The sequence below is a fragment of the Molossus molossus genome, unplaced genomic scaffold, assembly GCF_014108415.1.
Source record: "Molossus molossus isolate mMolMol1 unplaced genomic scaffold, mMolMol1.p scaffold_m16_p_10, whole genome shotgun sequence".
Taxonomy (NCBI): Eukaryota; Metazoa; Chordata; class Mammalia; order Chiroptera; family Molossidae; genus Molossus; species Molossus molossus.
In genome coordinates this window covers 47758259-47785058 of record NW_023425345.1, presented here as the reverse complement: position 1 = coordinate 47785058, position 26800 = coordinate 47758259, and the positions used below count along the sequence as shown (strand labels likewise).

Sequence of the window (26800 nt, the reverse complement as noted above, 5' to 3'; positions counted from 1 at the left end):
GAGATGAGTCAAAATCTCTTATTTACTGTTCTTCAGGCTTAGAAACAAATGCCTTTATACTGATATGTCTATACAAAATTAACTTCAACTTCAATTTGCCTATGCCATTTAACTGCATTATCTTGTTATTTCTGTACTCAAAGCAGCACATGAGCTGTTAGTTCACCTATTTTTTTATTTTTTAAAATTATTACCCAAGGATATTTCTCCATTTATTTTCAGACAGAATGGGAGAGGAGTAGAGAGAGAGAGAGAAAAACATCGATGTGAGAGAGACGCACCAATCGGTTGCCTCCCACATGACCCTGACCAGGGCCAGGGACGAACCGCAACTGAGGTATGTGCCCTTAACCAGAATCTAATTCACAATTCTGGTCTGTTGGTGGATGCTCTAACCTCTGAGCCAAACCGGCCAGGGCTATTAGTTCACTTTTTATTTCTAAACCTTCTGGTATGTATACTTTAAAATAATTGTATTTTACTTTGGGAATTAGGTTCGTTTGCAGGTAAAGTCACTAAGTTGAGAGAAAGTCCACCCACCACCAAAAGGACTCACTGTGAAAAAAACTCAGGATAAAAAATGTTTTAGCAACAATAAAAAAAGAACTAGGTATATGAAGAAAAAAGACAATGTTCAATAACTAAGAAAAAAAGGACCACAGGAATTCAAATAAAGATAGCAAACATGAGCTTGGCCAGTGTGGCTCAGTGGTTGAGTGTCAACCCATGTACCAAAAGGTCCCTGGTTCAATTCCAGGTCAGGGCACATGCCTGGGTGGCTGGCTCCATCCCCAGCAGGAGTGTGTAGGAGGCAGCCAATTGATGATGCTTCTCTCCCCTCGATGTTTCTACCTCTCTCTCGTTCTCCCTTCCTCTCCCTGTAATTTCAATAAAAATATGTAAAAAAAAAAAAAAAAAAGACATCAAACATGAAATTTAATTTTTTTTCTTTATTGATGTTAGAGAGAGAGAGAAACTGAAAGAGGATATAAACATTCATCATTATAGCTGATAATTTCAACACTCATCTCTCAGGAAATCATAGAATAATTATATAGAAAAGCAATAATAATAGAGAAATCTTGAACACTGTCAACTACCTTAACTTAATTGATATTATTAAATACTACATCCAATATAGAACATACATTCTTTACAAGTTGCACAAAACATTCACTATATACTGAACCCTGAAACAAGTCTTGATAAGTTTAAAAGAACTGAAAACATATAGAATATGTTCTCTGACAATAATGGAATGTGATTAAAAATCAGTAACAATAATGACAGTAATACTACTAATAAAAGCTATTTTGAAAATAAACAGTCAGAAATTAAACAGCATACTTCTATATAACCCATCAAAGATGAAATCACAAGGAAAAGAAGATAGTATCCTGAATTAAATGATAATAAAAATTCAACATAACAAAATTGTTGGGACAGAGCTAAAGCAGTTTGTAGAGAGAATTTATAGCTTTATATGCTGATATGAAGAAAAATTTAAAACCAGTGGTCTAAGATTCTATTTTAAGAAGCCTGAAAAAGAGCAAAGTAATACATAAAAAAGTAGTATATAAGTCAAAGTGAGTAAATAGCTATGGAGTCATTCTACTGTCCCTGAATTATCTAAGAAGTGTACATTAGTAATTAGAAAAAGTACTAATTTACTAAATTAGTAAGCAGTAAAATTATAATCACTAGTGCAATCAATGAAAGAACAGAGTAAGTGTATAAATACCAAACTAAGTGGGTGGAAAATTAAATAATAAAAAATATCCGGTCAAATACATTTTTAAAAAAGGTAAGAAAGAAAACACAAAACTGAATAGGCAGGACATATAGAAACCAACTAAAAACATGGTAAATTTAAATGCAATAACAATTATATCAAAATTACACTTAATGTAAATGGAATAAATGTACTAATTTAAAAACAAAGTTTTCACACTGGAAAAAAAAAAAAGCCCAAATAAATGTTGTTTACAAAAGTCATCTAAAAAATTAAGGATTAACAACAGCTGAAAGTAAAATATGAACCATATAAACACCCACCAAATGGAAGCTGACATAATTATACTGATATCAGACAAAAACATAGAATTAAAGGTAAAAAAAAAATACTTTATAATATGTTCAATGAACCAGAAAGCTGTAACAACTACAGTAAAATTCAACTAGATATTAATAAGAAAACTATAAAAACATCACATATTTTTGGAAATCAAGAAAATTGCCTTCAAATAATCCATATACCAAAGAGGAACACATAATGGAAACTAGAAGATATTTTAAACTGAGTTATAATAAAAACATGAAATATCAAAATGGAAAGAATAAAATTAAACGTGTTTGTAGGGAATTTTATGGATTTAAATGTATTAGAAAAAATAAAAACAAAATTCAATGATTTAAGCACAAGATTAAGAAGTTAGAAATTGTGCAGCAAATTAAATCCAAAAAACATAATATAGAGAAAAATATAAAGAGCAGAAATTAATGAAAACATACAACAGAGGTGGATTATCTAATCATCCTTAACTTTTCTTTTTTAAAAAAATATGTTTTTATTGATTTTTTAGAGAGAGGGAGGGAGAGAGAGGTAGAAACTACAATTTGAAAGAGAAATATCAACTGGATGCATCCTGCACACCCTGCACTGGGGATGGAGCCTGCAACTGGAGCATGTGCCTTGACCGGGAATTGAACCAGGACCTCTCAGTCTATGGGAGATGCTCAATCCACTGAGCCACATTGGCTGAGCTATTTGTGTCTTCTTGATTTCACGTGATTAGTGATTATACTGACAGTAGCCACTCCCCTTCGTGATTGCATATGTAAATATTTACATGTTTTGTGCATATTACACTTAATTACCAATATTCTGGAGTTAAGAAAATCACCTGCCTAAATACAACCAAGAGTCCTGGCTTTTTTGCATGGGGTGAGGACAGGAAATAAAACTTTGGGTCGGCTTGGGAAGTGGGAAATTTGAAATGCAACTCCATATTGTGAGAAATCTGAAGGTCTTATAACCTCAGAAAAAGGGAGGTAAAAGGGATTGTCTCTACTTGAGCTTTGCATTAAAAACAATCCCCTAAATATTTCACCACTAGCCTGCTCTGCAACTCCCATGGGTTTCATTTTATTCTCAGTTATTGGAAAATCTCCAATTAAAAAATTAATATAGCCCTGGCCAGTTTGGCTCAGCGGTTACAGCGTCGGCCTGCGGTCCAGAGAGACCCGGGTTCGGTTCCCGCTAAGGGCACGTACCTCGGTTGCAGTTTGTACCCGGCCCTGGTTGGTTGTGCGGTGGCAGCCACTCGATGTGTCCCTTCACATCGGTGTTTCTCTCTCTCTCTCTTCCTCCCGCTCTAGCTGAACAAAAAATGGAAAAATGTCCTCGGGTGAGGATAAAAAAAAAAAAAAAAAAAAAATTAATATAAAGTAATTCTAATCAGTATTTCCTTTCAGGTTTTTGGCAAATGCCACGGAAATGGAGAAATAAACTCTCCATCTAATCTGTACAAAAAAAAAATCACAACAAACAAGTCTCCTGAAATTTATAAACAAACATTATAAAACACAAAGGAATAATCTTTGACTCAGAGTATAATCAGAGTTGCAAGAGGCTTAGATATTAGAATTATCAGGTGGATGTGTTTGTATATACAGTTATCTAATTTATAGATTTCAATAGTATATATTATATTTACATTTATGTTTATACACTTATATATAATATATATTTACATTTGTTTATATATTATATATAATTTAAATATTAATAAATTTTATCTTTTTGATATACTTTAAATATATATTTTAAGAATTATTAAAAGCATAAAAGGAGACCAAAAAGGGCTACTTTGAAAAACTACAAAGTGAATTTCCAGAAATTAAAACAGTCACTGAAATAAAACTTAAATAAGTCATGTGGAATATTAGACACAGCTAAACAGTGATTAAATGAACTGAAAATCTACCCTAAGGAAATTCCTCAGACTGTTGCTCAGAATCTAGGTTTTCTCAGATTTATTGCTTTTGTTAGATATTTATCATTTTTAGGAATCAATATATAATAAAATATGAACTTTATTTCTGTTTATTAACTATTCTAAAAGCACTTTATGCAACTTAATCACAACTTTTAAATAGGTATCTTTATGTATTATGATAAAGATTAAAGTATAGGTAGTATCATGTATATAAAACGAGCAACCATTCATCGAACGTTGGCCCTTGGCTATGTGAATACAATGATTCAATATTTTAAAAAATTCATTCAAATTACCTTAACAAAATCTCTATCAGTCTTCTCCTTCCATTCTTCTCCAAATACAGTAGAAAAGGATCCTAAAGCTGAAAGTATAGTAAATTCAATAACACAGAATTATTTTTTTCACTTAATTCCTTAAAAATAGATAGGTATAGAAAAACAGTAAATATATGTAAGATATCTTGTTCACTAAAAACTGTTTCACAGTAAATGACAAAGTCACAATTATCTCTTTTGAAATAGTTTTTAAAATTATGGAAACAAATATTATATGGAAATATAAGATGGAAAGTTAAATATTTTGTCACCTTTATTATACTTCTTCAAATACAAAATGTACAAACAATTCATATTTTCAAAGGATGTGGCATCTGTATTTATCTCTTAATAAAAATTCCATTAAAAATTAAATAAAAACTTCTCAAAAACCTTACCAAATTAAATATATCCATAATCCTCAAAAAATTCAAAGAAATTATTTTCATTATGTAAAATCAATGTTTTAAGTATGGCTTCATAAAGTCTCTGCACTACTATAATTCAAGACTTCTGACGTCCTTAAATAGCATATGCTAAATTATTAATGTTTTAGATTGCTACACTGTGTAATAATTTACTCTTTTAGATAAATAAAAATGCTTAAGAATGCAAGATTAACTGGGTCTAAAATATCATGTTTCAGTGAACCAAAGCAAGTAATAATACTTATATCAAATATACATGTATAATCTTTATTCAACGATTAAATGATAAGACCTCAAAAATTTTCTTCTGTTTTGAGAATATTCCTTCCAAAAACTTCATTTTAAGGTTTCTACAAATGTGAAACAATTTTAAACTCCATTCTATATTAAATGCTGAAATAGGTTTTTAAAATATCAAAATAACTAATATAAAATAATGTTGAATGCACACTATAAATGAAAAATAAAATTAAAATTATAATAAATAAAATAGCAAATAAAATTATTAGGAACCAAAGAACATAAAACTGAAATGGAAATCACCAGAATTCAATCTTAAAAGTTAAGATACAAACTGAGAAGTACTGATCTTTGTTCCTTTCCCATGTACCCAAGAATAAGAAGTTTCAGGCAGTGTAAGAAACTAATTCTCACTTTTGTTTAAACTAATATCAAAAATTGTCTTCATATAAAATAAGTACAGGTAAAATTTTAAGGAATCCTACACTAAGATGATCCCTAATAAATTTGTTTGAAAGTACACTACTGGACACTAATCAAATAGTAGAAATAAACTAATCTGCAAATATATTGCTATTTACAGATTTTAAATTACAAATCTATGAAATATTACAAGATAAAATATTACAAGAAATTCTTAGGGTGTGTCTACTGTGCTATATATATATTTCCTATGTGGTTAAAATAATTTCAATATATATGAATACCTTATCTTTAATAGAATATATTACTGGAAAAAGAAGTTACAATGGTGGTGGGGCAGGAGGGTTGAGAAGTAAAAAAAAAATCTTGTATCAATAACATTCAGCTAGCATGAATATTTTAAAAAGAAAAACTACGAGCAATAAAATATTTTTTCTAATTCTCTATTAAACTATTACACAACAATTAGAAAACTGAGCAATTTGGCCTGAAGAAAACCTAGAGAGAATTTCACAGAAAATAAAATATCTGATTTATAAAAACCTATACCTAGTGAACACTACAAGTAAAAAGGATAGGAAATATTTGATAAATCTTATTTTGATTATTTAGGCAGCGAATTTTCAAATGCATTAACCTAAACTGTTTAGTTAAAAATCCATTCATTACTTTAAATAATACATGCAATGTAATAAAAGCAAATAAAGAATGCTGTTATACTAACCAATAAAAAGTACTTTTCTCCTTAAATAACTTTAAAAAAATCTATAACACTTTTATAGAATGATCATTCAATGTGATCAGCTTAAAACTTACTGTCGTCAAACACCCCAGCATTAGCAAGTAATAAAGTGATGATTTTAGGGTCTTTTTCAAGTTGCATGACGTGTTTGCTTTCATTTGATAGGAGAGTGCATACATTAATAGCAAAATCCACTTCATTTGGGAGTCCAGATAACAGTGAAAGCACCAATTTATTATAATCATTTGGCGAATTGAAGTCCATAGATAGCCCATAACTTTGACGAAGATAATCTAACAAAGATAAAGACAAAAACACCTTAAATTTATCAAGTAATAGAAATCATTGTTGTTAATATCCTCTGAATACAGGACAGGAGCTTCTTTTCTTGTATAAAATATAAACAAAGTGAAAATTTAAAGTGTTCAACATTTTTTTAAGGAGTTCAACTTTCTAAACTTCATTAAGTTAAAATTATATTTTTCAGAAAGATTTAAAATAGAAAAATGTACATGCCCTCTAGGATATAACTGGCAAATTATTACTGTGTCATTATTTTAATTGATCTATTCTATATATTTTACTCTTGCATTTCAAGGGACTTATTCTGATTTTTAATACATTATAAAGCTATGGAGACTAGATCCTTTGAAATTTTGAACAATATCAAGTTTATAGACACATTGTCTACAATTTTTACCTAATTGTATAATTATTCATTTTTTAGGTTACATTTTTTATGACATAGTTTACATAATAAAATTAGTAATTTTTAGTTCTAATTCTAATATAACTCTAGTTATATGAGTTTGATAAACATTGTCTTTAACCACAACTACAATGAAAATATAGTAATTCTATCATCCCAAAAGTTTCTTTTTATGCTCCTTTGTAGTCAAATCCATCTTCTACCCATAGACAATCACTAATCTCCTTTTTGTTCCTCTAACTTTATTTCAGAATACCAAATAAATGAAGTCATACAGAAAGTATGTAGCCTTTTGTGTCTATTGCTTTTATTTAGGAAAATGCTTTTGAGGTTAATATCCATGTTGATATGTGTATCAGTAGTTTGTTCCTTTTTATTGCTATAGTATGGCTATAACAAATTCTGTTTATCCATTCCCTAGATAAGGGACATTTGTACTCTGTCCAGTTTTTGGCACTTATGAATACAGTTGCTATAATATAAACATCCCCATACAGGACCTTGTGCAGACTTTAAAAAAAAAATTTCTTAGATTGTTGAGTCATACATAAGTATATGTTGGTTGTAACATCATGCCTTTCCACCACCAATGTACAGAGTTCCTGTTGCTCTGCATCCTTGTTAGCACTTGATATTGTCAGTTTCAAATATTCTGATGAGTCACTTATCTAGTACTTGTTTTGCAAATATTTTTTCCCAGATAGTGGCTTGTCTTTTCATTTTCTTAACAGTGTCTTCAGAGCAGAAGTTTTATGAAGTCTGATTTATACATTTTTATCTTTATAGTTCATTCTTTTGTGTCCTAAAACTTTTTTTCCTAACCCAAGGTAACTAAAATCTTCTGCAGGAGAATTTAAAACATTTTCAAGATTTTAAAGGTAGGAAAGATGGGGTTACAGAACACTGATGTTTCATCATAACATGTACATATAAGAAAATGCTATATTTCTAGAAATACTGACTCTTAATTGGGGCAGTTTAGGCCTTGGAAGCTATGTCCTGAGACATATACTCCAAGTACATTATTTCACATAAAAATACAACTAGTTTAATGGGAAGAAGCAAGAAAACAAGAGTTAAACTACTTCTAGATGAAACATGTAAGAAACATATGGGGGAAAAAATTAGAATGCAAAGTAGGAATCAACTGCCACAACACACCACAGAAGAAAATCATGTACATAAGAAATTACTTCATTCCCCTATTTAGACATTTGAGGAGACACCTTTTTTTTTTTAAACTTGAACAAATTACACCACATTTATTATAAAATTCATCCTCTACTCTTACAATGAAAGTACTCTGTCCCCTAATGAAGGTTAATCTATACATATTATTTAAGATTTAGGGTTTCCAGATTTAGCAACTTAAAATATAGAATGTCCAGTTAAATTTTATTTCAGATAAACAATGTGTAATTTTTTTTTGAGGAGACACTTCTTTAATTCTAAAATATTCTAGGAATTTCTCCAATAGTATAAGTACCACAATACAGTTATAAAGGACTATGAACAGATTCTTTACCATATTTAAGGTTGAACAATAACATTGTTAATTTTAATAATCTTGAAATGAAATATCTCATAAATAGCAGAAAATAAATATCTGTGAAAAAGTAACAAAGCTTCTGTGAATACAGGTATGGTTTTTGTTATTTTTATACTGTATACAGTAATGATCATAAGAACCCAAGTCTCAGCAGAGTTTTTAGATTCCATGAAACTTTTAAATAAACCTCTTCAACAGAAAAAAAGTTGGAACCCCCATTCAATGTCAGTCAAGTCTTAAGTGCTTTCAATATGACTTAGAAGTGTTCCTGTTTGCTACATCAGATATTCAGTTCAATACATCCTTACCTGAATATCTTTGCCAAAGACGTCTCCATCAAAACAAAATAAATATGATAATTATGAACAGTCCTTTATTTACATCAGGCTTGGTAAAGACTTCTAAATAATGTAGAAAAAAATGCTTATAAGATTTGAAAAGCCTCCCCATTCCAAGGAGCTACAATTTTATACTCAGAATGGGATTTTAAATTTATTCTCAAATTTTATATAAATGGATCACTGCTGACAAACTTTATTTAATCTGAGGCAATCACGTCTTTTTGTTTTCAGTTGGGAGGAACAGGAAAATTGTTCCTAGAGTGCTTTCTTTCCATTGATATTGGCAGTGACTGTTGTAGTGCAAATATCTGTTGGATTATGAAATATTTAAGGGAAAAGTTTTGCTCAAATACACTTTATAAAAACTAAAAAAAAAAAAATCTTCGTGTATGAAACTTTCCCAAATTTAAATACCAAAAATGCTAATGGACAGAATGCTTGGTCTTCTTTTACCAAAATAATTTATTGAATTAAATAATTACTAAAATCATGGTTAGTTCTAAAATTCTACAGTTCTATTAATTCCAATGAGTTATTTTTCAACTTTGCCTCTCATAAATTTTCTATTAAAGATATTGCAAATAAATAATTTTATTTTAATTTAAAAAATAACTGAATTTTAAATTTAATTTTAAAATGTAAGAGAAGGTACCCTGGCTGGTTTTGATCAGTGGTTAGAGTGTTGGCCCGTGGTCCAGAGAGACCTGGGTTTGGTTCCCGCTAAGGGCACATACCTCAATCGCAGTTTGTCCACGGCCCTGGTTGGGGTCGTGTGGGTGGCAGGCAGTAAATGTGTCTCTCTCACATCAATGTTTCTCTCTCTCTTCCTCCCTCTCTCCCTCTCGCTCTATCTAAAGATGAATGCAAAAATGTCCTCAGGTGAGGATAAAAAAAAAAAAAAAACAATAAATAAAGAGAGAAACCAAAGGATCAGGTATTTATGACAAAGAAAAGCATGAAAAAGTATGCAAATAAATGAAGAACTAGGCAAATAAATGATAAAACCACCATGTATTGATGCCAAAATTTAATAATCCTAAAGTTCAAAGCAAAATCTACTCAATATGTTTTGCCATTTAAAGTCAGTGGGCTGAAGGAAAATTTGGTTCCACATCAATGTACAGTATTCCATTTATTCTATTTATTATGAAAATTATAAGTAGAACTGCCCTTTATATCAAATGCCCTGGAGTTACTGCCAATTGATATTTAATATTCAAAATATCATTTTAGAATATCGTTTCTTAATATCAACAATAGTACCTCTAGATAAATACATTTACCTACAAGGAGAGAAAGGCTGTATGATCAAAGATATAAAAACAAATCTTTAGAAGTTTTAACTAAAATTTCCTAAGGTCTCTTAACCAACTATGATGTAATTCTATTTGGTGTTTATTTAAAACACACACACAACCCTGGCCGGTTTGGCTCAGCGGTTAGAGCGTCGGCCTGCGGTCCCGAGAGACCCAGGTTCGGTTCCCGCTGAGGGCACGTGCCTCGGTTGCAGTTTGTCCCCGGCCCTGGTTGGTCGTGCGGGTGGCAGCCACTCGATGTGTCCCTTTCACATCGATGTTTCTCTCTCTCTTCATCTCTCCCCCTCCCACTCTACCTGAACAAAAAATAGAAAAATGTCCTCAGGTGAGGATAAAAAAAAAAAAAAGAAAAAAAAAACACACACACACATCCCTGACTATAATTTTGATAATGATACTTGAAAGGAATCATCAATGAAGGATTTGTTTTGTATACTGATAATCATGTTAATTTTTAGAACACTGTCAAAACCCTGGCCTGTTGGCTCAGGGGTAGAGTGTCTGCCCGCAGACCAATGAGTCGCAGGTTTGATTCTGGCCAAGGGCACATACCTCGTACCTCAGTGGCGGTTCATCTCTGGTCGTGGTCCGGGTCATGCAGGAGGCAACCAGTGGATGTGTCTCTCTCATGTCGATGTTTCTCTCTCTCCCAATCTCTCCCCCTCTCTCCCTCCCACTCTATCTGAAGATAAACAGAAAAATATCCTTGGGTGAGGATTAATAAAAAAAGAACACTGTCATAATGTTGCTATAGATCCTTCTAGAAAAATAAAAAATGCCTTCAAATTCATAAATGCTGCCCTGCAACACTACCTCTTTCTTAAAAAAAATGTTTTTATTGATTTTAGAGAGACAGAAAGGGAGAGGGGGAGAGAGAGAAACACTGACCTGAGAAAGAAACATGTATCACCTCTTGCACACCCACTACTGGGGGCTGAGCACGCAACCCAGTCAGCATGTGCCCTAACTACCAGGAATCAAACCAGTGACCTCTTGGTGCATGGGATGACGCTCAATCCACTGAGCCACACCTGATGGGCATTACCTCTTTTCAGTTTGAATAACATATATTATAGTCTGATATACCCCAGCAATTCCCAATTCCTAGATTCTTTCCTTTCATGAGTTCCCAATCCTGATTTTATCTATCATACAATATATGTTACATAACTGCTCAGATTATCCTTAAAAGACAAAAAAAGACATATGACAGCATATCAGAAAGGAGCTATAAAACCAGGTTAAGCAATTCTGTCATTCCCTTAACTTGTATAGCTCTATCGACAACTTCCGCTAGACTTCTGAAATACCAAAAATATTTTACATCTCCTTTCTTGAAGTAAATCTGTTTTAATTAGAGGAGGAAAAAGAGAACCAGATCCAGGAAAAAAAAATCTTTTTAAACAAGATCAAACACAGAAGTGGGTCAGTTTTGAGAATATGTAATAGCAGACATCAAACTCTATTTAAGCTATAATTTATGGACAGTTCTGCTGTTACTATAATATAAAAACCACAGAGCTATGAAGTTGAAAATGGTCTTAAAGGTCATTAGCACAATGTTGTATTCAATATAGGAATACCCTCTATAATATCTCTGAATGAAAGAACAGGCATATAGACCAGTGGAACAGAACTGAAAACCCAGAAATGGACCCAAGGCAATACGCTCAATTAATATTTGACAAAGGTGGCAAGAGCATACAGTGGAGTAAAGACAGCCTCTTTAATAAATGGTGTTGGGAAAATTGGACAGCTACATGCAAAAAAATGAAACTAGACCATCAACTTACACCCTACACCAAAATAAACTCAAAATGGATAAAAGACTTAAATGTAACTCATGAATCCATAAAAATTCTAGAAGAAAATGTAGGCAACAAAATTTCAGACATCATACGGAGCAGAATTTTCACTGATACATCACCTAAGGCAACAGAAATAAAGGAGAAAATGAACACATGGGACTACATCAAACTAAAAAGCTTCTGCACAGAAAAGAAACAATCATCAAAATGGAAAGGCAACCCACTGTATGGGAGAACATCATTGCCAATGATGTATCAGATAAGGGGTTAATTTCCAATATATATAGAGTGCTCATACAACTCCACAAAAGGAAGACAAAGAATCCAATTAAAAAACGGGCAGAGGAGCTGAATAGACACCTCTCCAAACAGGACATACAAATGGCTAAGAGACATATGAAGAAATGCTCAATATCACTAATCATCAGAGAGATGCAAATTAAAACAACAATGAGGTATCACCTCACACCTGTCAGAATGGCCGCCATCAACAAATCATCAAACAACAAGTGTTGGCGAGGGTGTGGAGAAAAGGGGACTCTAATACACTGCTGGTGGGAATGCAGACTGGTGCAGCCGCTATGGAAAACAATATGGTGCTACCTCAAAAAATTAAAAATTGAACTTCCATTTGACCCAGTGATCCCACTGCTGGGAATATACCCTAAGAAGCCTGAAACACCAATCAGGAAGAATATATGTACCCCCATGTTCATAGCAGCACTATTTACAATAGCTAAGATCTGGAAACAGCCCAAGTGTCCACCAGTAGACGAATGGATAAAAAAGCAGTGGTACATATACACAATGGAGTACTATGCAGCGGTAAGAAAGAAAGATCTCTTATCCTTTGAGACGACATGGAGGGACCTGGAAAGTATTATCCTAAGTGAAAGAAGCCAAGCAGAAAAAGACAAATACCACATGATTTCACTTATATACGGAATATAATGAACATAACAGTCTGAGGAATACAGTAGACCCAGAAACATGGAAGTAGGGCACAGACTGACATTCCTCAGAAGAGGGGATGGGGGGTGGGGGGTGGGAAGAGATAAACCACAGAACTTATATGCATGTATGCATGACCAATGGACATGGACAACTAAGCCGGGGACAGGGTGGAGGGGGGATGGGGTGGGGGGTGCCAATGGGGTAAAAAGGTAAAATGTCTGTAACAAAAAAATAAATAAAAATTCATAAAAAAAAAAAAAAAATCTCTGAATGAGATAATGGTCATTAGCCCTTTTTAGGAACAGGAAACATCACCTAACAAGTCACACCATTTTATTTTCAGCTTAAACTATTAGCAAGATCTTCTACGTGGTGACTTAAATGTTCTCCTTGAATTCTGGTTCTCGAGATGATGACTACTAATTAAAAATGAAGCTAGGTTTATCCTGGCTGGTTTGGCTCAGTGTTTAGAGCATCAGCCTGCAGACCAAATGGTCTCAGGTTTGATTCACGGTTAAAAGTGTGTACGCACTTGGATTGCAGGTTCGATCCCCCAGCCCCAGTTTGGGTCATGCGGGAGCCAACTAATAGATGTGTCTTTCTCACATCAATGTTTCTCTCTCTCTGTCTCTCTCTCTCTCCCCCTTCCCTCCCTTCCACTCTATCTAAATATCAATGGAAAATCATCCTCAGGTGAGGATTAACTAAAAAAAGTACAAATGAAGTGTCAACAATAAAAATAAAGTAAAAAGAAAGGAAGGGAGAAAGGTACATCTTTACTAAGAAATAAAACACACTATTAAAAAGATTAAATTAGTGGAAGGGGTGCCCATGATATACTATAAAGTTTAAAAAGGAGCCCAGCCAGTGTGGCTCAGTGGTTAAGTGTCAACCCATGGACCAAGAGGTCGACGGTTAGATACTAGGTCAGGGCACATGCCTGGATTGTGAGCTAGATCCCCAGTAGGGGGTGTGCAGGAGGCGGCCAATTGATGTTTCTTTCTCATTTATGTTTCTATCTCTCTCTCTCCCTCTCCTTTCCCCTCTCACTAAAAAAAAAAAAAAAAAATCCATAAAACATATTTTAAAAAAGGAAGTTAAAGAATAATGTGTATTGTATAATGCTGTATCTATAAAAAAGAAAACCCTGTAAATAAAAATAAATAAAAAGCACAAATGAGAGAGTTTAAGGATTACTTGTAAGAGACTGGCATCAGCACCAATGAAGAATAATAAGGATCTAGATCACTGTATATTTTATAAAGAATATAGCTTTGAAAAAGACATTTCCTCTCTTTTAGGCCAAATGTAGGTGATTAAAAAAAAGCGATATTTATCTCTTCAGAGCTCTCTTCCTAGTCATCACATCCCCTGCCCCCAGAAGCACCAAACACTGGAACCTCCATCTACTCTGCCTCAAGAACCTCTTTATTAGACTCTCAACTTGATTATTTCCAATTTGAGTCCTTTCTTTTTAGCTCCATAGTCGTCTATAACTATTATAAGAATGACTTAAATGAAAAAAGAAAAAGAAAGAAAATTCTTACTGATACCACAGCAAGAAAATAGTCCAATAGTTATAAATATTATTGAGGAATTCTGGTGCTGGGAATTCCAATAATTGTAGAAAATCTAGTAGATGTTATCTAAGTATTCTTGACTTCTCTAATCCTAACAGAACCTTTCTCTTCTCATGTTAGTTACTATTAAGATTAAACTGATCTTCAGTCAAAGAAATAAGAATAAAACTTCACTTAATAGTATAGGTATTTGGCCTGGCTGATGTGGCTTAGTAAATTGAACATCATCCCATACACCAAGATGTCACCAGTTCAATTCCTGGTCAGGGCATATGCCAAGGTGGTAGGCTCCATCCCCAGTAGGGGGCATGGAAGAGGCAGCAGATCAATGTTTCTCTCCCACATTGATGTTTCTATCTCTCTTGCCCTCTATCTTACTCTCTAAAAAAAAATCAATTATAACATTTTTTTTTTAAAGCATAGGTATTTGTAAGTCTGGAAAATTGCTACAACTATAAATCTTATGCAGCCTATGACAGAAAGGCCCTGATACCAATTAGATGTTTGATCTTTGAAAGTTGTATTAAGGCTTTAATTAAGTGTTCTCATGAGCAAAATAAGGAAATAATTCATTGGATGATGTCTATTTCCTAATTCAAAACTGTGAACCTATATCAATTTCCAACAATAATTACCTGATACACTGTGCTGCTGGTAATTGTAGGAAGATGGAATTGCACCAATAGGAAGCTGTGGCTTTGGATTGCCTGGTGGTACTTCATCATCATCCTCCCCAAAATGATGAACTTTCTCGTACTTTTCTAGGTAACTGAAACAGAAAAACAGCAAATATTTAAAAAATAGATATAAATCTTATTTATTTTACCCCTACCACATGTTTTTTTCCTTTTCTAGAGGACCCACATTTTAAAAAAATATTAGCATACGACAAACCTCTTATATTGGTTGAATATATAATACTGCAGACAAAATCAATACAATGATTCTAAAAGTAGTTTGGTACCTTTTTTTAATTGATTTCAGAGAGAGGAAGGAAGAAGGGAAGGGGGCAGAAAAGACAGAATCATCGATCAGTTGCCTCCCATATGTGCCCTGACTGGGGATCAAACCCACAAACTTTTGGGGATCAAATCCGCAAATGCTCCAACCAACTGTGCCACCTGGGCAGGGCTGTGCATACTTTTATTTAACAATATATTTCATTCATTCATTCATTCATTCATTCATTCATTTATTTATTTTTGGTATGTGCCCCTAGTGGGAACTGAACCTAGAACTCTCTGGTCCGCAGGCCGATGCTCCAACCACTGAGCCAAACCAGCCAGGGCTTAACAACATATTTTAGAGATCTAAGCAGATGTAAATACATACAGTACCAGTTCAGTCTTTTTAAACAGCTCTATAATACTTAATTGTATTGATATATCATAATTTAACTAGATCTCTAGAGATACATTTACCTATTTTCAGTTTTGTTTTTTACTATTACATATCATGCAGCAATAAGCTTAATCTGTACACTTTTTCTTCTCTGAATAGACATTGGAAATGGAATGCTCATTTTAAACAGCAATACAGCCAAATTCCCATAAAAAATTCATGTGCCTAATATATTTTGACCAATTTATGAGATAGTTCTTATACCCCCCCCACTGTATTACCATTTCTGAGTAATGATCAATCTTCCTAATATTAATTAGAATTAAATTGCCAAATTTACAATTTATCATCTATCAGTTTATAATAAGTTCTCAAGTAAAATTTTAAAATGAGGAAACAACTGCCCTGCATCCACCCACGGAACAAAGAATCATGGCTTCAATTCCGGCCAAGGGCACATACCTCGGTTGCAGTTTGTCCCCAGCCCTGATCAGGGTAGTGCAAGAGGCAGCCAGTCAATGTGTCTCTCTCACATTGATGTTTTTCTCTGCCCCCCCCCCCCATCTGAAGATATTTGAAAAAATGTCCTCAGGTGAGGATTAAAAAAAAAAAAGAGAGAGGGGGAACAAATGGTCAAATCTCTGTCAAAAAGAACACTATTAACTAATGAAGTTGTTACTGCACTTCACATATAAGTGAAGTTGATTAATACAATTTCTTATAGTTATCATAGAAAAGTTATGTGGTAATTTTACAGATCAACCCTTCTACCATTCCTGATCCAGGCAGGTACTAAGTCCATTAGTAGCTATATTAAAAGTCCTAGAGCTACCCACGTCTTTGCTTTTTTAGTTACAGACAGCTGAGATGAGCAAGGGGTGTATCAATGAACACACAGGATGATCTCAGAAGTTATTACTTTGTTTTCAGTATCAAACCTTAACTTTCAAGGTGGGATTAATGGAAGCTAAAGCTTTACAAATATCAAAACTAATGACAAGGAAAATCATTACTATTCCTCATTATCCCCTTTCAGTTTTACAAGGCATAATAATTCATACCTTTGAAACCTGAAAAAAAATTAAACCACCCTTTCCATTCTTTCCAAGTTCTACATAAAAGCTCAGTTAGAGCAAGTAACTCTTTCCTAGCTGGCAGCTTGATAGCTAATGAATCTAACATTTTTCTTTACTGTTAAGAGCTATAGCATACTAAAGCAGGGACATATACACAGATATAACCCTTGAGCATTTATGAGAGTATGCAGTTGCACACATTTCACCCTGATCCTGGGGATGTCCCCTGTCAGATAGCATTTACAGTCCAAAAACATCAAACAGAAGGATGATTGAAAAAAAGGCAGACTAGACTCTCTCCAGTATAGACCCACAACAGACTTAAACAGGTAAATAAACCAGGCCCATTCTTTTTGAATTTCTAATGCAGGTATCATAAAAAGAGAATATAAAAAATTTAGACAAAAATAGATGACAAAAAATTATGTGACATACTTTATGCAAATGAAGAATCACATGAAGTCACTCAGGCAACAGTACTGACAGAGGTACTTCAGAGTACGGTGTTTCAAAGTTGATTTAACTCACTGTGCAATGGTTAAAAACAAACTAAAGATCATCTTTATTATATAACTTTTAGCCAAATAGAATAAAAATAACAATGAAGATGTAGAATTTTAAAATAAAAATCTTACACTAATAATATTTTTAAGATGTTCTCTTTATAAATCTGTTACAATTGAGCACAGATTTAAAATTTGTCTTTTATTACAGCTAAGGGAGAAACCAATATTACTAGTCAAGAAAGACTATAAATACAGTATTTTCCCTCCCAGTATACCCCAAATGTAGCATAATATGGAGTAACTGAAACATACCCAAGTACTACATAAGCACAATAAATAGTATATATTATATGCAAAAAATATATAATTCAAATTTTCATAAGGTTTTAAAATATATGACTTCTGCTCCCTTGGAACAGTCTAACCTTATTCCTCCAAGCAGATTTTTATGTAAATCTAATCCCCAGAAATTTATGGTTTAAGAAAATTGATATGATTTGTGAAATTTTTATTTCCCTGGCTTGATGGCCAGTACTTGTTCTCACTGTCATGATTAAATATTTCCAACTGAGACTCAACCTTTCTTAGTTCATATCCAGTTTTGATCTCTCTTCCCTCTTAATAAATAAGCAGTCTTTTTTTTTTGTTTTGTTTTGTTTCTAAGAGCTATACTTGTAAAAACTATAAAGTATTAACAGTTAAACTACAGAATTAAAATTTAAAGTCAAGTCTCTATCACGACCTTCAATTTACACACTGATAGAGTATGTTCACTCATTAAACTACAAATATTAGACTGCACATTTCTCTTTCTTCTCAAAGTCAATAGCATCACTTTTAATAGTTAATATAATAATCAAACAAGTATTTACTGAGCTCTTACAGGGTAATTTGCCTAGAACACTAAATATATATATAAAAGATTGGTAAAATACTGAAATTCAGATGGCTGTAACTCTCTCATCAGGCAATCAAAGAAAATTAGTTTCTCTAGTTCAACACTAGAAACAGATTTCAGGTGAGATGAGTTAGAAATATGACGAGTTTGTGGGTTTGATCCCTGGTTAATCCGGGTGTGTACAGGAAGACAACCAATTGATGTTTCTCTCTTTTTCCCTTCCCCTCTCTCTAAAATCAATAAGCATTTCATTGGGTGAGGATTTTAAAAAAAGAAACATAAAGGGCTTTAAAGGTATTAGTAGAGTTATATTTTTCTTTTTTTGTTGTAAACTTGTGTATATTAAGCTTTTGTTACATGTACATTCAAAAAATTGTTTAAACAAATGTAAGTAGTGAGTTATTTCAAATTTTCAAAAAACAGACATTTTTCCTCTGGTTGGTTTAGCTCAGTAGTTAGCATGTTGGCCTGCGGACCAAAGAGTCACAGGTTCGATTCTGGTCAAGGGCACGTACCTCGGTTGTGGTTTGATTCCTGGCCTCAATTGGGGTTGTGCAGGTGGCAACCAATCACTGTCTCTCTCACATGGGTATTTCTCTCTCTCTCTCTCTCTCTCTTCCCCCCTCCCTGCCCTCACTCTATCTGAAAAATCAATAGAAAAATATCCTTGGGTGAGGGTTTAAAAAACAAACAAACAAAAAAACAACCCTGGCTGGTTTGGCTCAGCGGTTAGGGTGTCGCCTGCGGTTCAGAGAGACCCGGGTTCAGTTTCCGATAAGGGTGTGTGCCTCGGTTACAGTTTGCCCCCGGCCCTGGTTGGTCGTGTGGGTGGCAGCCACTTGATGTGTCCCTTTCACGTCGATGTTTCTCTCTCTCTCTCTCTCTCTCTCTCCCCCTCCCACTCTATCTGAATAAAAAGTGGAAAAATGTCCTTGGGTGAGGATATTAAAAAAAAAAAAAAAAAAAAAAAGCCAGATAATTTCCATTGGTATGTAAAATGTTTCCAATTACAGAAAAATATCAGAAGTTCCCTCAAAACTAATTAGGCAAAACTCTGACAAACTTCATTAAAACTGCATTTAAAAAAGACTACATATATAAATACAAAAAAAAATTTATTAATATATCTTAAACACATACACACAAGATTAAAGATTTTATTGCAGAAATCCAATGATAGTTCAATATTGAAATGTTCATAACATTAAACTTGCTTGTAGAATGAAGAAAAAAAATGGTATTATCTAATCAAAGATACCAAATGTTACTTACTAAAATGAAGCATCCAATGCTAAAGTGAAAAAAATTAATCAATAAAGAATTCCAGAATATTTCTACTTTTGGATCACTCACACAGCCCCTTTGTTATGCCATACAAAACAAAGAATTTCCAATCTACCTCTTTTACCAGTACAGGTTTTCTCAGAATATTACACTTCAACTTGACCCAGGGTCCTTGTTTCTGCAAAAGACTAACCTTCAAATTGGGGCACACACACACAAGATACTCCAACAGGAACAGTTTTATTTTATGGATTGACACTGCCCCCTCCCTTGCTCAATATATAGGTAAGACAATGTGAAAGGGCAAACGGTAGAATCCTCCCATTCATCCATTACCATTTGACTAGTGGAACCTTAATCATTCCTTAGATTTCATGAGCTAATGTCAGTGTATGTCCAGCTTTACTGGATTTAAAGATAATATCTAATTTACCTAAATTATTTCTCATAGAAAAGATAAGAGAATTAAATTCTTTCAAAGAAACCACAGTTTGAATAATGCAAGCAAAAATAAACAGGAAAATGGCAGAGCTTACACATATCACCTGAGTTCTTTGTCAACAATACTATGAAGTAACAACAATGGCAATGGAATCAGATATGAAAGAAGCCAAAATATTTCTAAATTACCAAAACAACTATCTTAATTGTGAATTTATATTCCCTGACACTGAGGAACCTTGTCCTAGGCTAATTTTATATGTTAGTGAAGATTTGCAAGATGCTCTAAGCATCCAGAATGTGAAGAAAAACCTCTACATTTTTCTCATCAATATATACATTTTTAAATATGTTTTTTATTAGTTTTTTTAATGAGAGAGGAAGGGAGAAATAGAAACATCAATGTGAGAGAGGAACATCAATTGGCTGCATCCTGCACGCCCCCTACTGGGGATTGAGCCTGAAACCGAACAGGAATCAAACCTAGACCTCTCAGTCCATGGGAAGCTCAATCCACTGAGCCAAACTGGTTGGGCTCTCATCAGTATTTTTCAAGTCATTGAAACTTAATCAAACTTCATAAAGTTTAAAGATATAGATAGATTTCATTCAGATTTTGATGAATATTTATAGGAATCTTTCCAAGGCCAACTTCAGCATCACTGAGGAAACATTTCAGTTTCTCATGGTGAAAATGGCTAAAAAACATGAAAAATATGCCAACAAAACAAAATACTGCAGGTAAATGATAAGACACTACTGAGAATTGAAGAAACAAGGATTCAAGCACATTATACCACATGGGAGATTTTCTATATAGCTGAACTCAAGTACTGATGTTTCTAAGATAACCGAGTTTATAGTACTTACTAGACAGATTCTCTTTTGAAAATTAAATTCATGAAAAACTAGTTTTGTGAGTCATTAAAGGAAAACTGTACCAGAGAAGCAAATGGCTTAAAAAATTTTTCTTTTTTAGCCATGACCAGTTAGGATCAATGGTTAGAACCTCCACCTGTGGACGAGTTGTGGGTTTAATTCCAGGTCAAGGGCATGTAGCTCAGTTGTAGGTTCAATCCTCAGCCCCCGCAGTGGATGTGCAGGAGGCAACCAATCCATGTGTCTCTCTCACATCGATGTTTCCCTCTCTCTTCACCCCTTCCACCCTCCCTCCCATGCACTCTATCAAAAAAAAAAAAAAAAAAAAAATCAATGCAAAATTATCCTCAGGTGAGGATTAACAACAATAACAACAACAACACAAACTATACAGAGAAAGAGGAAGGGGGAGAGAGAGAGAGAAACATCAATTGGTTGCCTCCCACACACAACCTGATGTACCCTGACCAGGTATCAAACTGGTGACCCTTTGGTGCATGGGATGATGCTCAACCAACTGAGCACCACCAGCCAGGGTGCAAATTGCCTTTTTAGAAATAATTAAAAAGAAAAAAATGTTAATTCTACTTAAAGCCACAACAAAGCAGCAGCTGCTTTAAACTGAGAAGGCAAAGGCATGGAGGAGGGGAAAGAGAATGAGGATAGAGGGGCTTAAAAAAGGGAAAGTGGTAAGGAGGAGGGAAGGGAAGGCTAGAAGGTAAGATTAGACATGAGAAAATCATGACTGCATCATTAACAGACAGGGTAATGAGGCAAAGAAGTTAAAGACAGATATGCCAAAAATGATACAGGATAATTTCAATATCAACTACATAAAAACAAAGTCTTTGAAACATAATTAGATGTGAAATGACTAAAAAAAATGTATTATACCACAGTGATCGAGTAATTATCACAGTAAAGAGTACTTAAAAGTTCTGGCAATCTTGGTAAATTACATACTTTAGTTTTCAAATGGCCCAAATCAGCTGACTTTTCACATGATAACATTAGGTGATGAGTAATATCTTACCTAAGAGATAATTTTGAAAACAAAACAAAACTGACACCTATCTACTCTTTAAAGTTGACATTTTAACAATGAATAGAAAGTAAATGCTTAAAAAAACAACAACAAAAAAAACTTGGGCTATGAAGACAGCATTTCTTTTAAATGTTTTTCTAAAAGGATTTTCCTTCCATTATGTGATTTCGTTGCTGAAAATAATGTACATGTGTTGTACACTAAAATTTCAATGTTCACACTGAAGTAGGAAAAAGAATTTTGCAAACTATTTAAAAATTTCCTGAAAACTCTGTGGACTTTGAACGCTTTAAAAAACTTTTATCTTGATACAATTTCATACTTCAAAAAATATATATAATTTTATTGTTGAAAGAATTATAGATGTCACTTTTTTTCCCTATTGACACCCTTCTCCACATTGCCACACCCCGTGCCTTCACTGCACTATTGTCTGTGTCCACTGGTTGTGCATATATACATTTAAGCTCTTTGGTTTATCTCTTCCCGCCCACTTACTGCCCCGCTTCCCTCCGAGGTTTGTTAGTCTGATCCTTATTTCCATGTCTCTGGATCTATTTTGTACATCTATTTACTTTGCTCATTAGATTACACATATAAGTGAGATCATGTGATACTTGTATTTCTCTGACTGGCTTATTCTCAAAGGGTAAGAGATCTTCCTTACAGCTACATAGTATTCCATTGTGTAAATGTACCACAACTTTTTTATTCACACATCTACTGATGGACACTTGGGCTGTTTCTAGATCTAAGCAATTGTAAATAGTGCTGCTTTGAACATAGGAGTGTATATATTCTTTCTGAATGGTGTTTCAGAATTCTTAGGATATATTCCCAGAGTGGGATCATTGGGTCAAATGGCGGTTCTATTTTTAATTTTTTGAGGAAATACCACATTGTTTTCCACAATGGCTACACCAGTCTGCATTCCTACCAGCAGTGTACTAGAGTCCTTTTTCTCCACATCCTCGCCACCACTTGTTGTTTGATGATTTGTTGATGGTAGCCATTCGGACAGGTATAAGGTGATACCTCAGACTAGTTTTAAATCTGCATCTCTGATGATTAGTGATGATGAACATTTTTTCCTGTCTCTTGGCCATTTGTATGTCCTCTTTGGAGAAGTGTCTATTCCGGTCCTCTGCCCATTTTTAAATTGATTCTTTGTCTTCCTTTTGTTGAGTTGTATGAGTACTCTATATTCTAGAAATTAACCCCTTATCTGATGTATCATTGGCAAGTATATTCTCCCATACAGTGGGTTCCCTTTTCATTTTGATGCTGGTTTCTTTTGCTGTGCAGAAGCTTTTTAGTTTGATGTAGTTACATTTATTAATTTTTTTTCCTTTGTTTCTCTTGCTCTAGGCAATAATATCAGTGAAAATTCTGCTGTGTGATGTCAGATTTTGACACCTACCCTTTCTTCTATGATTTTTATGGTCTCATGAGTTATATTTAAGCCCTTTATCCATTTTGAATTTATTCTTGTGTATGGTGTAAGTTGGTGGTCTAGTTTCATTTTTTTTTTTCCAATTTAGCTGTCCAATTTTCCCAACACCATTTATAGAAAAAATTGTCTTGACTCCATTGTATTTTAAAATCTCCTAAAAATTCTGTGGACTTTGAACCCTTTAAATTTTTTTATATTGATAATTTCATAATTAACATTACAATAGTACAAAGAACTCATATGTCTTCAATTCAGATACAGCAATGGTTTTTGTTGCTCATTTGCTTTATCATATTCTCACTTTCTCAATCTCTCCTTCTCTTTCTACACACACACACACACACACACACACACACACACACACAGAGTTTGTTCTGAACCATTTCAGCTCTACCTAATCAATACACAGAAACAAATACAGGGAGGATTCCAAAATAAGGAGGCAAACACACACACACACCCCAAAAAAAACCCCGTACAAAACTCCAGAAAAAGAACTAAAGAAAATGTAGACAAGCAATCTGCTAAATGCAGAGTTCAAAACACTGGTTATAAGATAGGATGCTCAATGAACTGAGTAAGACCTTCAAGAACATAAAAAAAAGGACATGAAAACCACAAAAAAAGACCAGTCAGAAATGAAAGATACACTAACTGAAATAAAGATTAATTTACAGTTAACCAAAGTTCAGTAGATGAAGCTGAGAATGAAATCAGAGATTTGAAATATAAAGAAGCAAAAAACTCCCAATCAGAACAGCAAAAAGAAAAAAGAATTTAAAAAAAAATGAGGATAGTGTAAGGAGACTCTGGGACAACTTCAAGCATAGCAATGTTTGCATTGCCAGAAGAAGAGAGAGAGGAAGAAATTGAAAATGTTTTTGAAAAAATTATAACAGAACACTTTCCTAACCTGGTGAAGGAAACAGACACATCAGTACAGGAAGCACAGAAAATCTCAAACAAGATGAACCCAAAGAGGCCCACACCAAGACACACAATAATTAAAATGCCAAAGGTTAAAGACAAAGAATCTTAAAAGCAGCAAGAGAAAAGCAGTTACTTATCTATAGGGAGTGCCCATAAGACTGTCAGCTGATTTACCAATAGAAATTTTGCAGGCCAGAAATGGCAAGAAATATTCAAAGTGATGAAAAGCCAAGACCTACAACTAAGATTACTCTACCCAGCAAAGCTATCATTTAGAATTGAAGGACACATAGTTTCCCAGACAAAAAAAAAAAGCTAAAGGAGTTAATGATTACCAAACCAGTATTACATGAAATGCTAAATGATCTTCTTTATGAAGAAGAAGAAAAAGGTAAAAAATATGAACAATAAAATGGCAATAAATACATATCTATCAACAATTGAATCTAAAAACAAAATAAGCAAACACGCAGAACAGAAACAGACTCATAGATACAGAGAACAATTTGATGGTTGCCAGATGGGAGAGGGTTTAGGGGGGCTGGATGAAAAAGGTGAAGGGAATTAAGAAATACAAATTAGGCCCTGGCCAGTGTCGCTCAGTTTGTTGGGCATTATCCAGTGCACCAAAAGGTTGCCAGTTTGACTTCTGGTCAGGGCACTTACCTGGGTTGTGAGTTCAATCCCTGGGAGGGAGGAGGCAGGAGGCAGCCTATCGATGTAGTGTTCTCACATTGAGGTTTATCTCTCTCTCTCTCTCTCTCTCTCTCTCTCTCTCTCTCTCTCTCTCTCTCTCTCTCTCCCCTCCTCAAAAAAATAAAATAAAATCAATAAAAATATTTATTTTAAAAAGTCCAAAAGTACAAATTGGTTGGTATGAAATAGTCATGGGGATGTAAAGTACAGCATAGGGAATATAGTCAATAATATTCTATACCCTGGCTGGTTTGGCTCAGAGTGTCAGCCTGCAGACCAAAGAGCCTGGTTCCGGTCAAGGGTACATATCTTGGTTGCAGTTTGTCCCAGGCCCTGGTCAGGGTTGTGCGAGAGGCAACCAGTGGATGTATCGCTCTCACACTGATTTCTCTCTCCCTCCCTCCCTCCCTCCCACTCTATCTGAGATAAATGAAAAAATATCCTCAGGTTAGGATTAAAATAATAATATTCTAATAACTATGTATGGTGTCAGATGGGTAAGAAATTTAACAAGGGGATCACTTGGTAAGTTTTATAATATCTAATCACTGGGCATATACTTGAAACTAATATAATGTTGTATGTCAACTGTAGTTGAAAAATAAAAAATAATTTTAATTAAAAAAAAAAATAGCTCAGTTGGTTAGAGCATCGTCCTGATATGCCAAAGTTGCAGGACTGATCCCTCATCAAGGCACATTCCCCTTTGGGCATCTTGAAATTTAGAACTTATTTCTAAGATGATTTTTATCTTTGCCTTCTGTATCTCACTTGGGTTTAGTCAACTCTTCCCCTATATCACCCTACGTTTCATTCTAATTTTGTGGGGTTTTTTAAAAGATAATTTCTAGCTGGTTTTTCATATCACCAAATGCTTATTTGAGATTATTTCATAATCTGGAAAGATGTATTATAATTTTCTTCTGTTGTGTGGCTGTTTTCTTTTGGGGAGGAGGGTTTCATTTGCTGAGATATTTTAATTCTCATAATATGTTTTCTTCCTGTGGTGGTATTCTATAAATTTAGAAAGATTTCATCTATTGTGACTTTGAATTTGGGGTGGTTCACAAGATTTCTGTTTCAAGGCCCTCCTCTTTTGTTAGTGTAGCAAAGTGTAATTTGTTTAATGGATGACTTTTTTTTTTTGATGGCAATGATAAGGAGGAGGATTGTGTGTTCTCTAATTCGGGGAGAAGGGTTTCTATTTTATCTTGGAAGACCTTAAATTTTCCCCTTAGCTTCTTTTTCTTTCACCATCCAATCTCTAAAGGGTGCCTTCCCTTTTCTTTAACTTCCTTCACCCTTGGAAAAAACGTATTTCAAAGACTGCCACCTCAAATCACGCAAAAATTTAAGCCCAAGACCTATAAACAGTGCTCTGATAAACCAGGACTCTTTTGTACTTATGTTATAGCTTCTATTTCTGATGGTGACTTTAGAGCAATACTACTTTCCTCTACAATTTTTCAGAACTTCCCTTGTTGTCCATAAATGCTTGTGTCAGTGAGGAGACAGAGGCAAGTTAGACAGTGAGGGATGGGACCATGGGAAGGAAAGGCTGAGATGACTTAGAGCTCAGCACAAAGGAGGGCAACCGAGCACGCAGTGTATCTGGAGGTTTATTCAGACTCTATATCTCAAAATAAAACTAAAATCAGTCCAGCTGGTGTGGCTCAGTGGTTGAGCAATGACCCATGCACCAAGGTCACTGGTTTGATTCCAGTCAGGGCACATGCCCAGGTTGTGGGTCCGATCCCCAGTGGGGGGCATGCCGGAGGTGGCCAATCAATGTTCTCGCTCATAGATATTTCTATCTCTCTCTCCCAAAAATCAATAAAGAAAAAAA

At 34.1% G+C, this 26800-nt stretch overlaps 1 protein-coding gene across 7 annotated transcripts in view; it reads right to left on the bottom strand.

Annotated features, from left to right (window-relative positions):
- Positions 1–26800, bottom strand: part of ARID2 (AT-rich interaction domain 2) — a 179970-nt gene that overhangs the window by 78068 nt on the left and 75102 nt on the right. For 3 of the 7 annotated variants that reach the window (XM_036253034.1, XM_036253035.1, XM_036253037.1), the window contains 3 exons: positions 15041–15174; positions 6223–6441; positions 4295–4362 (listed from right to left, as the gene is read on the bottom strand). In XM_036253034.1, coding sequence (XP_036108927.1) covers positions 4295–4362; positions 6223–6441; positions 15041–15174 — 421 coding nt within the window. Of the gene's footprint in view, positions 1–4294; positions 4363–6222; positions 6442–8714; positions 8808–15040; positions 15175–17257; positions 17356–19625; positions 19703–26800 lie in introns of those variants that run through there. The other 4 variants (XM_036253039.1, XM_036253041.1, XM_036253038.1 and 1 more) reach the window with 4 other exon arrangements.